At 43.3% G+C, this 13505-nt stretch overlaps 1 protein-coding gene across 2 annotated transcripts; it reads left to right on the top strand.

Annotated features, from left to right (window-relative positions):
- The first annotated feature begins 2716 nt into the window (after window positions 1-2716).
- On the top strand, window positions 2717-12823 carry slc38a9 (solute carrier family 38 member 9). Of its 2 annotated transcripts, none has more exons than XM_035141493.1 (15): window positions 2717-2946; window positions 4609-4743; window positions 5538-5667; window positions 6416-6534; window positions 6606-6669; window positions 6805-6898; window positions 7392-7562; window positions 8062-8121; window positions 8430-8633; window positions 9108-9215; window positions 9420-9526; window positions 9925-10038; window positions 10360-10508; window positions 10729-10818; window positions 11720-12823. In XM_035141493.1, the coding sequence occupies exons 2-15, from the start codon at window positions 4616-4618 to the stop codon at window positions 11883-11885; spliced, it is 1704 nt and encodes a 567-aa protein (XP_034997384.1). In that variant the 5' UTR covers window positions 2717-2946; window positions 4609-4615; the 3' UTR covers window positions 11886-12823. The 2 variants fall into 2 exon arrangements, with proteins under 2 accessions (XP_034997384.1, XP_034997385.1); XM_035141494.1 differs by having other exon boundaries at window positions 4613-4743.
- Window positions 12824-13505: the final 682 nt, after the last annotated feature.

Raw genomic sequence — 13505 nt, forward strand, 5'->3', positions numbered from 1 at the left:
CTATTATTATTATTAATGTATTTTATCAGATGGAAATAATAAAAATGAAAAGATCGTCAATTACGGTTATTTAACTTTAATTCAAGATCATTTTGTCTTTGTGTGTGTGGACACTTGATCTGACCTTTGACCTGCGTCTCCACGGTGACGCGCAGCTCAAAGCTGTGGAGAGAAAGCTCATTCATGGATTCAAGGGTTTTTCCTTCACTCTGTAGTTTCTGAACACATCATCAGTTTAATGCTCCGGAGCATGAAGCACAACAAGGACCCGTGTCTTCGGCCATAGTGGGACCACAGCTGCTCGTCCTTGTCCCTCGGTGTTTGAGTGGTTTCGTGTGGTTCCAGTAAAGTGACACAGTTCGTACAAACTTCTGATTCACTTCCGTTGGTGTCATGAGAGCTTGTGCGTGCACAGCCAATAGGAAGCTGCAGGAGGAGGGCCACAGGATGTTGGACTTTGATGAACAACTGTTAACAAACATCTAATGTTTCCAACCCTGAGCCTTAAAGCACCTTCACTCTGACTGGAAGGGACAGTTGTGCTGATTTTGATTCATGTGCTTTATTTTAGCAGAAACAAAAGACTGAAAAGAAAAAAGAGAAAACCGGTTCTTGCAGGATCGTTGCTTGATCGCATGTCGGATGAAAGTGGTCGTGTTGCAGGAGTGAGCGTTGGGAGCAAAGGGGCGGGGCTCACACAGTGTACGTGTCTGTGCTTGGTCGAGTGACGTGAATGTGAACATACTGAAGAAGATATTCTGGTTGGCTGTTTTCTTTTGCCTTCTGTTGAGCTTCAGACTCCTGTGGTGGGAAATGTAAAGACGTGTGTGTTTGGCAAATCATTTAAAAATGAACTGAAGTGAATAATGTGAACAGGTGTATATTTAGATAAATGTAATGTATTACATTGGTGTGTCCTATAGTCCTGTAGAGTAAGACTTAAAAAACAAAGGAGGTTTTGTACTCTAGCACTTTCTTCAATGTGTACTGTATTAGTTCATCTTCTACATGTAAAGTACTGTATGAATATTCATTACTTGCCTTGTAACATTGAAACAAAGCTACGTCTAGAAATGGTAACCAAGAAAACAGTTTTTAGAGTGTATGCATGCCAATGGTTGGGTCCCAGTACAATAGGAAAACTATATGAAAAAATGGTGCTATGTTACATTATATAAAGGTGCTTCTATGGACCCCAGCTGAATGCATGCAAAGAGGAACTGCCAAGAGTAGAAAAAAGAGAAAATCAATGTCCGACAGCTCAAATAGCGCTGCTTCCCAAAGATGTCGGAAATGTGGAAATTCCTACTTTCTATTCGTTAAACTGCCACTGCCCTTCGAGTTAGCATGAAACCACGTCTGGTTTCCAGACATCTGAGGAGGAACTTTCACTGATTCTCCTCCTCCGGTGACGATGTGTCGGGAAGTGGCATTTTAACTCACGCAAAGAAAGTTGAAGCGACGTTCCTCCCTGATTCTTCGGAGCTACATCACTGGAACACACTGGGGCTGTTAGCTGGGAATTTCTACCTGAAGACTAGAAGTGGAATGCATATTAGGTGGCAGGTCCCCGACCGGGTCGCACATGGTGAAGTCTAACTGTAAATATCAGTCTGACCCTGATTGTGGCGCCGAGCTACTACGATCGAGAATCTGGTCCTGAAGGCAAACGACAAAGATCCTCAAACTGCAGCAGCAGTTTCAATTTAGAAGAAAAGAAAAAGGTCATGTTTATTTACAGTTACACTGCCTTTGTGTCAAAGGTCGAAAAGATCTATAGACAATCTACTGACATGGTTTTGTACTCTTGATTCTTCAGATGTTTATGTGTTGGAATAATTTCTCATGTAGCAAAGAGCAAAAATCAATGTAGTCTTTGAAAGGTCCGAGTTGTTTGAGTTTGGAAACTTGTGCTGATTGTTGCTGGAAAAGAGTTTGGAAAAAGAAAATACTGTATGTTTATTGGTTGTACTGCTCATCTTTCTTTTTATGTTTTTCATTAAATGTTTTACAGTATTATCGCTGCTTTCATTTGTTTTCTGTTGGAGAGACTTCCGCCGGTGTCGTGTTATATTGAGTTTCCACAGACCCTAAACCAAGATGGCGTCTCCACTTCCTCCCACTATCCAGACATGCAGCCTAATTATCTCGGGTACGAGCGCTGTCATCGTGGAGCCCGGTGACCTTTGACCTTTGACCTTGAATGCAGCCAGCCACCAGGGGGACGTCCAGATGTTTGGACTTCACCTGGGAGCTGTCATGTCGTCCATCTTTACTCATTTTAGCACCAAATATGTATTAATCCGCGACTGAAAATAGTCCCAGACAAAGACCCTTTGAGTAATGTTTGGTAAAGTCTTTGGATGAGGGACCAATGGGCTTTGAGCTGACTCTCAACAAACTCTTCATTTGTTTATTTATTCAATTCTCATATAGTTATATGAGAATTGAATAATGTAAGTATAAGTATAAATTATTATTAAGTCCTTCTTATTGAAATATATTTGTAATATAATATAATATAATATAATATAATATAATATTGATTTAAAGATATTAGGGAAGTGTTTACACACACATCACCTGAAACACTCATTCCAGCTCAGGAGGGGGCGGTAATGCAGCGGAACAGAGTGTGTGTGTGTGTGTGTGTGTGTGTGTGTGTGTGTGTGTGTGTGTGTGTGTTGTTCTTCTTCTCGGGTTCTTCACACATAAACACAAACACACACACACGGAATCGGGTGGATCAACGTCTCTTCACTTCCTCCACTTCCTCACTTCCTCTCTTCCTCTCTCCACGGATCCGCTCGTGTATTTCCGTGTCCTCACCGACTGAGACCGGAGACTGTTGAATCTTTCGTGCGTGTTGAATCTTTCGTGCGTGTTGACGTATGGTTAAGAATCCACGGACCCTGAGATGACCTGAGGACCTGCAGTAACTGAACGGTTAGTGTGTGTCTGTTTGTGTGTTACTGTGTTTGTCTGTCTGTCTGTCTGTGTGTCCGTGTGTCCGTGTGTGTGTGTGTGTGTGTCTTTGCGTGTGTCTGTCTCCGTCTCTCTCTGTGTCTATGTTTGTCTCTGTCTCTCTCTGTGTGTGTGTGTGTGTGTGTGTGTGTCTTTGCGTGTGTCTGTCTCCGTCTCTCTCTGTGTGTGTGTGTGTGTGTGTGCAGACTCAGCTCTTTGTGTTGAACTGACTCATTAGTTTTGAAGTTTTCATGAAGTTACATAAACTTGTTTTTCTTCCTGGTTTGTGAACAGAGTGTTTGTGATGTCACCTGTGTGATGTCACCTGTGTGATGTCACCTGTGTGATGTCACTGTGATGTCACCAGCAGTGACCACACTGAGGTCACGCCTGGTCACTGGATGTGAGAGACCCTGAGTGAGAACACAGCAGATCCTCCACAGGAGAGAATGTGTGTTGGTGACAGACGGCAAATGAAAACTGTAACTAAAGGAAAACAACGTTTTAGGATGAAAACATGGAGTCACACAGAAAGAGACATGGTGGTGACATCATAGTGACGTCATGGTGGTGACATCATAGTGACGTCATGGTGGTGACATCATAGTGACACGGTGGTGTCATGGTGGTGACATCATGGTGATATGGTGGTGACATCATAGTGACATGGTGGTGACATCATAGTGACACGGTGGTGTCATGGTGGTGACATCATAGTGACATGGTGGTGACATCATAGTGACATGGTGGTGACATCATAGTGACACGGTGGTGACATCATGGTGACATCATAGTGACATGGTGGTGACATGGTGGTGACATCATGGTGACAGGATCCCACTGAGTCCGATCATTTCAGTCTTTATCCATTGTCTTCTTGTCTGGAGGTAACGGCCCCTCACAGCAGGGTGTCCCAGACGTCTCCACACACGCTCCAGTGCTTTCTGGGGGATCCTGAGTTGCTCCCAAGGCCTGATGGGATATGTAGTCCCATCAGGGAGTTCGGGGTGTAAACCTCCAATTAACAATCCCAGTTAGAGTCAGAGCAGCAGCTGGGTCCTTGTGGGTTGATCAGTGTTCAAACTGTAACATGTGATCACAACTCCAAGAGACTCGTTCAGGACACATTCTAATAGCAGCTGTGAACTCAGCTGTCCACATGTGATGGGATCTTTCAGGACGGATCAGAACAGCAACAGACATTCAGAGACATTCAGAGACAGTCAGAGACCATAAGAGACCATAAGAGACATTCAGAGACAGTCAGAGACATTTCGTCCCGTCAAATCAAATCCTACTGGAAGAAAGAAGTTAAAATAAATGCTTTTTGAATATATTGATCTTAAATTCTCCTTTTTTCTACATTAATTTGTGTTGACTCAAATCTCCATGTCATCGTCCTGTAAGATTCTCTGGAGAAGTGGGAGTAACCATCAGAAGCACAATATACACTATTCCCAGTTTTTAAGTCTCCAGGTTGGTTTTCACAGGAAGTATCCCACAGGAAGTATCACACAGGAAGTATCACACAGGAAGTATCACACAGGAAGTATCAGTGTCATGAGCAGGATCTCAGTGAACAGCTGTAACACACAGATCAGTGTGACGGACTCTGATTAGACTTTATGACCCGTTTCCTCCCAGTCAGGTGATGACAGCGGAGCGGCTGGAAGTCACAGACATGGAGGACGACAGCCGGCCGCTGCTGAGCTCGGGTCAAACAGGAGAGAGCTACTCACACAGAGGCTCCACAGACTCTCTGGACTTCAAGGCCAAAAGGTAAAAACCCTGCAACACGACACCAATCAATACGCTGCAGCTCTGTGCTGCACGTGACCTGCTCACCAGATAACAGGAAAGGGTCGCGTGCAGCTACTGGCCGCTCAGATAAAGACGTTAACACAGTCACACACCTCCATCATGTTCAGGATGTTGATGTCAGCTTCTCTCTGATTGGTTCTAGTGACGACCTCAAGCTGAGCTGTTCACTAAAATAGAGTTTGATTTAGAAAGTGTGTGTGTGTGTGTGTGTGTGTGTGTGTGTGTGTGTGTGTGTGTGTGTGTGTGTGTGTGTGTGTGTGTGTGTGTGTGTGTGTGTGTGTGTGTGTGTGTGTGTGTGACAAACAGAGCAGTACAGTAGCCTTGGGTCAAAGGTCAGCTGAGCTCATCTGGACCACGACTTCCTGGAACTCGCTTGAGAAGCAAACATTAACACGTGTGTGACTGTGTGTGTGTGTGTGTGTGTGTGTGTGTGTGTGTGTGTGTGTGTGTGTGTGTGTGTGTGTGTGTGTGTGTGTGTGTGTGTGTGTGTGTGTGTGGCACCACCCTAGCATCCCCTAACTGAATTAGCGATGTGTGAGTTTTCATCCAGTTTGGTATTTCACACTGAGCGACGAGCTTTCTAGTCGCACACACGTGTCTGAACTCGTTTCATGTCCATGGCTCAAAACAAAACGTGTTTATTCTCTGTGGCGTCAAACTGAAGAATCTAAGTATAAATGAAATGTATAAAATATCTGAATTTTGATAGATATGTTGTATATAGAGGTGATGTCTGTTTCTGTTTCTTTGAGGCCGTTCCACGTAGAGCCCCGGAACATCGTGGGCGAGGACCCTCAGGAGAGAGTCTCTGCTGAAGCTGCCATCCTCAACAGCAGAGTTCATTATTACAGCCGACTGACGGCCTCGTCTGATAGGCTGCTGGTACGTCACTGCCTCGTCGTAGACGCAGAACCTTGACCCACAACGTGTAGGATTCTGTGCTGGAATATGTTGATTATATTGCTCCAGTTTGTTGCAGTAATTCTAGTATTTCCGTATTTTTCTTCATGCACAAGATAAAACATCACGTGTGTGAAACGTCTTTGTCCTGAGCTCCGGTTCCGTCGACTCCACTTTGATCTCAATAGATTATTTCTCGTCTTTGTTAAATATTGTACGACTACGATGTGAACATGCACCATCAGCCACAACCAAAGACATCGAACAAAGATGGACGACGCATCTCCACCTCCTCTAACCTTTCAGAAATGAAGCCAAATTATCTCGTGTCAAAGACGACGTCTCACACAAGCACATTTACAGAAAACGTGAAAGTCACACAATGGAAACCTGATGACAAAGGAAGTGAGCGACTCCGGCTGTTGACAATGAAATGAGGAAGCTCACTGGCTGTGGTCAAGTGAGATGTTAAAGTCATCACTGCTTAAAAGTTGATGTTTGTTTGAGTTGTTACGCTACAGAAGTTCAGAGTCTGTGTAGAACTCGGCCCATGTCCTATCTGCTAACATGGAGGAGGAGGGGTTTATAACCCAGCCACCAGGGGGCGATGGAGGTGATTTGGCTTTACTGTAGTGAAGCAGTCTTGTCGTCCATCTGTGTTACAGCCTGTTCTATCAGTTATGTGCCTGTAGCTGTGAGGACTTCCTGTTTAGTTTCTCTTGTCCTGCAGAGTCCTCCGAACCATGTGATCCCCCGAGCGGAGGAGATCTACGTCTACAGCCCCCTGGGGACGGCGTTCAAGGTGACGTCCAGCGACTACTCGTCTAAAAACCCCAGCATCATCACCATGTGAGTCCAGCGTCACTCTGAAGTCCGTGACTCTGACTGTTGGATTTCACCTTGAATTTCTCTCTGCACAGTTTTGCGATATGGAACACGATGATGGGAACGTCGATACTCAGCATTCCTTGGGGCATAAAACAGGTGATGTGCTTTATTCAGAATTACTCACGTCCTTTGTTCAAAGATGAGCTGCGTGTGAAACCATTGTTGTTCACCTCAGTTCTTCTTCAGATGCAGATTTGCTCATTAAAGTTGCTTCATCTCTTGGTCCCTCAGGCCGGCTTCACGCTCGGGATCCTCATCCTCATCTTTCTAGGTCTGCTGATGCTCTACTGTTGTTACATCGTCCTCAAGTCACCGAAGTCAATACGTAAGTTCAGCCGCACGTGGTGTACAACGAGTTATTTATTATTTTCTACCACTTGTTTTAAAAGTAATGAACTGGAATTATCTTTTCAAATTTTGTCCCCTATGAATAAACAGCTTGTTGTTATAAATAGGATCGAATTAAGTGTAATTTTCTTTTTCATTTTCCTTTTTCAAGATTTATCATAATTTTTAGAAAATTCTTGAAATGAGAAACTGCACTTGGTGATCAGCAGGATACCTGCGCTGCAGATTTAGCTGATACATATATAAATCTTTTATTTTGAACCATTGAGCATGTAACAAACTTTCTATACTTGTGTAATAACCACATTTACGAGAAGTTTTTCCACTTTTTCTCTGTTTTATATGTTTAATACTGGCTCCAGCCTCTAGGAGGCAGCGGTGGGTCATAACAGTTTTAACTCACTGGATGAAACGACGTAAAGTTCCATACGTCCGGAGGAATCCGATGTTCACTGCTCTGTTCTCTTCAGCCTACATAGACACGGCCGACTGGGAATTCCCCGACGTCTGTCATTACTACTTTGGAAAGTTCGGACAATGGTCCAGCTTGGTTTTCTCCATGGTGTCGCTCATCGGAGCCATGGTGGTTTACTGGGTCCTCATGTCCAACTTCCTGTACAACACGGGACAGTTTATCTACAGTAGGTGACAGTCGGAAATACTTTATATTTAAATATAAGGAGTGTAAATATAAAGAATGTAAATATAAAGTATTGAAAGAAAGGTAAAGAAAACAACAATTAGTACATTTTCGATGAAACACAGTCGTGAAAACATCAACAGGATTATTTTACACTGAACCTTTAAGTACATTTTTCTCTACTTAGTATTTATTACTTACTCGCTCCATTCTGTTCTTTTATTCTTTTACTTGAGTTCTTTTGAACACGGCGATCTGAGCTGGTACTTGAGGAGAGAATCTGTGGATTCGTGTACATACTGTGTCTGAAATATGTTGAGTAACATTTAATTATGTTAACATTGATTCTTAGTGAGTTCTATTTTTTAAGAGAGATATTTTATGCTCATGTAGAGTTTGTAATGTCTGTGTGTTGTAGTTCTTTCTAAATGATACAGATATTAGATATTAGCAGCTGTGATGAAGACGAGTTGTGGATCTGATATTTGTCCTGTCCACAGATTCCGCTCACAATGTCAACACGACAGATTCCGAGTTTGGAACCAACGGCTCAGAGAGAGGTGAGAAGCCTTCAGCTCCAGCTTTGTTGTAGTTGTGAACGTGTGATCTTAATAACGCCTCGAGAGAATCCTTTCAGACTTTAGGGAATTTCTCACTTGGACTCAAAGAGGAAATTATTAGATTTCAGAGGTCAAAGGTCACAGTGGCCTTATATGAATAGACTGAAACTGGTTGGTGGAGACAGACAACCACCAAGTGCTGTATTTCTGGTTTTAATTGTATGTGGGTAAACATGTTTGTTTTCCAAATCTTAACCAGGTAAAGAAATCCCTGATCAGATGGTAACGCTTTGTTAATTTGCTTCTAGTCGTCTGTCCATTCCCAAACACCGACCCCGGAGGGAACGACACCGTCAGCTCGCTTTACCTCAGCGTCAGTGGAAATGACACGTCTGACGTCTTTGGACACTGGTGGAGCAAAACCAACACCGTCCCCCTCTACCTCATCGTCCTGCTGCTGCCGCTGCTCTGCTTCCGCTCAGCCTCCTTCTTCGCAAGGTTCACCTTCCTGGGTAAGAGTTGGGATCGGTCAGGAGACGAGACCCTTCTTCACTTCCTTCTACCACTGTGACGACTGTCAGAGGGTTTCATGCTTCAATCCACTAAACGTCTGAAGCTTTGGATTGATACGTTATCATATTTCTATATAAAGCAAATTAATCAATTAAAACAAATAAATAATATATAGCACAGGGTCACGGTCGCCCCTCAGCATCCCTTCATCCAGAGTTTATCTCCAATATTCAGCAGGAAACTTTCAAATATGAAGAATTTGTTCCAGCAGCAGCTCTTCAGGTTCAGGAAGCAGAGGATCATGGGTAATGTCCAGTGGGGAGACAGAGTCAACACATTGAGACACTTCATCAGAGACAGAGTTAATCATGTGTGGCTGCAGGGGGCGCTGTTGATCAGTAACTGTTACATCATATAGAATAAATCATTTCTAATCGTAGCGTGTGCTCCACCTGTCACATTGTTCTGTCCAGGCACCATATCAGTCGTCTACCTGATCGTGTTGGTCACCATTAAGACTTCACGCCTTGGGTTCCACCTGAACTTCCACTGGTTTGACACCAGCGAGTTCTACGTTCCAGGTAAACCTGCAGGTTCTAACGTTTCCACCTGTGTGAACATTATACACTGAACATACTGTGTGTGTGTGTGTGTGTGTGTGTGTGTGTGTGTGTGTGTGTGTGTGTAGTGTGTATATGAACATACTGTGTATATGAACACACTGTGTGTATATATACTGTGTGTATATATACTGTGTGTGTGATGTTTCTGTGATTGTCTTGCAGAGTTCAGGTTGTTGTTTCCTCAGCTCAGTGGCGTCCTCACTTTGGCCTTTTTCATTCACAACTGTGTCATCACATTAATGAAGAGCAACAAGCACCAGGAGAACAACGTGAGGATCACACACACACACACACACACACACACACACACACACACACACACACACACACACACACACACACACACACACACACACACACACACTGACCTCGGTCACTTCCTCAGTCTCAGTAACATAGACTGGGTGCTGAGGGGGCTGCACCACCTCCTACTGGCAGGAGGTTGTAACTGTAAGGGAAGTTCACTAATACATCAATCAAGTCCAAAATAACCCTGTAATTGACATGTTTATAGTAACTTACAGAGTAACATGGCAGCAGACCTAATTCATTTCAACAGATTTTAATACTTGTTTTCATTTCACTGGTATTTGTCTGGCTGACGTCTTCACACGAAGCTCCTCCCTTCATGACGTCTTTGGATTGGAATGTGTTTTTGTGTTTCCAGGTGCGGGACCTGTCTGTGGCGTACCTCCTGGTCGGGCTCACCTACCTCTACGTGGGGGTGTTGATCTTTGCTTCCTTTCCTTCACCTCCTCTCTCCAAAGACTGCATCGAGGCAGTAAGTCCACCCGTCTGTCTTCTCTCTGTCCACCAGCGCACGTACACGACCAATGACTCCATCACACTTTGTTAGCTGCTAATTACCAAATGTACAAAGATGATCAACATCATTCAGCTTTATTTCTCACTTCCATTATGACATGAGTATTAATTAATAGTAGTGGAGCTGGACTCCACAGATCAGGGTGCAGGTCACATTTAAAAAGATTATATATTATACTGTTTATATTCAGTTTATTGAGAGAAAAACAACGATGAGAAGATTGATCATAAAAACCAGAGACGGATTCAAACGTGTGGAACAAACCTCCTCCTGCAGAACTTCTTGGATAACTACCCCAGCAGCGACGTCATGGTGTTCGTGGCTCGGAGCTTCCTGCTCTTCCAGATGATCACGGTCTACCCCCTGCTGGGATACCTGGTGCGGGTCCAGATGATGGGTCAGATCTTTGGGAATCATTACCCCAGGTAACAAGATTACAGGAATATTAAATGATGGTCAAATATTACTCATGTAATTCCGGTCGTTGTCATGGTGAAAAGGTGTTTTTCATTTGTGTTTCAATGTGAATAATTCTGTAAATCAGTAAAGATTTATTTCTACTGGACTTTTAAAAGCATAAATAACTCATATCTGAATAAATATAAATACCTGATATTAACCTGTTTTCTCTTCGTCTCTCTTTAGTTTCTTCCACGTTCTGTCTCTGAACATCTTAATCGTTGGAGCTGGTGTCCTCATGGCCAAGTTCTATCCCAACATTGGATCCATCATCCGGTGAGTTTCAAACTGTTTCCACATGTTTAATAAACGATCATTTCCTGCTCAGACAGAACGAAGCCAGTGAGGTGTTTGTTTATGTGATGGTGTGTTTGTACCGTTCAGGAAACCTGGAGAACTGCTGCTCTCAAACTTTTTAACATCCTACAATTCCCATGATGCAACTTGATAGTGTCTTTTATTCCACTCTGGTTAACAGCCACATTTCCTGAAAAGGTCTTTCTCCTAATGTGTTAAAAGACCAAAGTTAAAGGGAGCTGCTCCGTCATTGGACCGGACCTCAGGACATCACCATGTCCCTCGTTAGCAGACGCTCCCTAACGAGGGACATCACCATGTCCCTCGTTAGCAGACGCTCCCTGAGGGACATCACCATGTCAGTTAGAGTGTGAGATATTTAGTCTTAACGTGTTCGACCTGGAAACGAAACGTGACCCAGGTGAAGTGAGAGCAGAGGCTGACCAATCAGAGCAGGGCTTCATCAGGAGGAGGGTCTTAAAGAGACAGGATGTAGAACAGTTTGAGACAGAGGCTGAAGAGAGGAGCTGCAGCGATGGACAGTCTGAAGAAAGAGATTCTGAACATTGGAGCATGAAAACATTTTACAGTCATAAAACTGATTTAATCATCAACATGAAGATGAACGGAATTTGACTCATTTTACACACAGGTTCAATTCCAGCTGATGATTTCATCACCTTTAAACACCTTAAAATCAGCTCGAGGACTTTTCTGTGTTCCGTCTTCTTCTGTCGAGCTTCTGCTGAAAACACAACGTGCTTGTTTCATGTGACGGATGTTGGAGTTTATTCTGGTTTTCATTACAGACTTTACATTTCACCTTTTGTCTCCAGGCTTCATCTCGGTACTGATGTCAACTCTCTGTCTCCCCCTGCAGGTTTTCTGGAGCTACATGCGGCCTGGCTCTGGTGTTCGTCTTCCCTGCGCTGGTCCACATGATCTCTCTGAAGCGACAGGGGGCGCTCCGCTGGCCGTCCGCCCTGTTCCACAGCTTCCTGATCCTGCTGGGCTTGGCCAACCTAGTGGCTCAGTTCTTCATGTAGCAGACGCTGTGAGCGAGTCACAGACGTGACGGAGGAATCTCTGGATTTACGTGTTTGTGTCGCTCGGAGCGTTGGGAGGTCACAGCTGCCTCCGGCCAATCAGAGTCTGTGGCTGTGGTTAAAGACTGAATATCTCACACTCTAACTGAAGCCCGTTTCTGTATCAGAGGGAAACAGGACTCCAGTGTCTCGGTTTGATCAAGTTATCTTTTTATCTTCTTCATGCTGTTTAGCTGCTGGTTTTTCTATGAGCTAATCTTCCTCAGAGATAATTTCCGTTATGTTGCGGCTGATTATCCCTGAACTGATCCCAGGCTGCCGACCACACGCTGACACGCTGTGTGGAAACAAACGCTGCTTTCCTTATCACATCAGGAACGGGACGTGTTGAGAGTGAAAACACGACCGGGGGAGTTTCTTTTAAACTGTCGTAATAAAACCTGTTTTTTTAACCGGAGTCAAACTACATCTGAGAAGAGCTTTGATTCCACGACACTGATTTTAAAGATGCTGTTGTTGATACGTTTTACAATAAAAATGTGACAGCTCATCACCGTTAAGGACGAATGCAGAGAATCATCAGCACAGACGTGAGCGATCACGTCTCTGGAGATATTCAAACGGTTGGAAACAAGTTTACGAGTTTGAAATGTGATGAAATCTGTGTTTCACAATCACTGCAGGTTTAAATGAGTTACTTGGGATTTTACCATCGTGTGGAGTTGCGTCACCAGGGAATTGGGTTACTAACAATGTTTGTGCGTGTGCAGGACGGACGTGTCAGCTCTTGGTTTTTTTAAAGAAACTTTTGGCACTAGCTTTTTAATTGTTATTATCAGCGTTGATTGACATGTTTACATGATGCCTGTGTTCCGTGTGTTGTGTGTTATCAATGGAAGGGATCGACAAAGGGAAAATAAAACCATATAAGTCCAGAACAACGTTTGATGTTGGAATCATTGTGGTTTGGTTTGTCTGCGTCTCACTCGTCCGTCAGTCTTATAATGAACGAAGTGAGTAACTGAGGTGACGTCACTGAACCCACTGGTAGAGGTATTTCCTGCTGAGTCATTGTGTACATGTACACAGCATCATGTGTGTGTGTGTGTGTGTGTGTGTGTGTCAGTGTGTGTCAGTGTGTGTACATGTTAACTTACAGTGTAGTAATACATACATTTTTAACCAATAAGATTAGAGACACAATCTACAGTTTGTGTGTATTAACCAATCCTATGTCATCAGATGGTATAAATGACATCATGATGATGTCACTATGTGGCTAAATAAACACATACATGAATAAGATGTATAAATAGAACCATTTTGTGTTATATAATGTTATATTTTCTGTATTAATTTAATAATTTGCTTTTATCCAAGTGCAATTAAATATTTATCAATTATACAAATTTCATTTGTAAAGCCCATATTCACAAAGTCTCATATTTCATTTATTTAACTGCAGTAAAAGGTTCTGTGTTTAATGATTGATCTATTGATGGATAATTTCGATGTGAAATGTTCTTTTCCATTCATGGTATTGTGTATTTCTTCCCTTTGTCACTTTGTGTCGTCTGCACACAGAGACACTGGAGGTGGATCAATATGAAGGTCTCTAAT

This window comes from Hippoglossus stenolepis, chromosome 18 (assembly GCF_022539355.2).
Source record: "Hippoglossus stenolepis isolate QCI-W04-F060 chromosome 18, HSTE1.2, whole genome shotgun sequence".
NCBI classification, from domain to species: domain Eukaryota; kingdom Metazoa; phylum Chordata; class Actinopteri; order Pleuronectiformes; family Pleuronectidae; genus Hippoglossus; species Hippoglossus stenolepis.

Coding starts and splice junctions, on each gene's coding strand:
- slc38a9 (XM_035141493.1), top strand. CDS start 4,616: ATGACAGCGGAGCGGCTGGAAGTCACAGACATGGAGGACGACAGCCGG. Junction 9,527..9,924: donor ACAAGCACCAGGAGAACAAC/GTGAGGATCACA, acceptor TTGTGTTTCCAG/GTGCGGGACCTGTCTGTGGC. Junction 10,039..10,359: donor CCAAAGACTGCATCGAGGCA/GTAAGTCCACCC, acceptor CTCCTCCTGCAG/AACTTCTTGGATAACTACCC.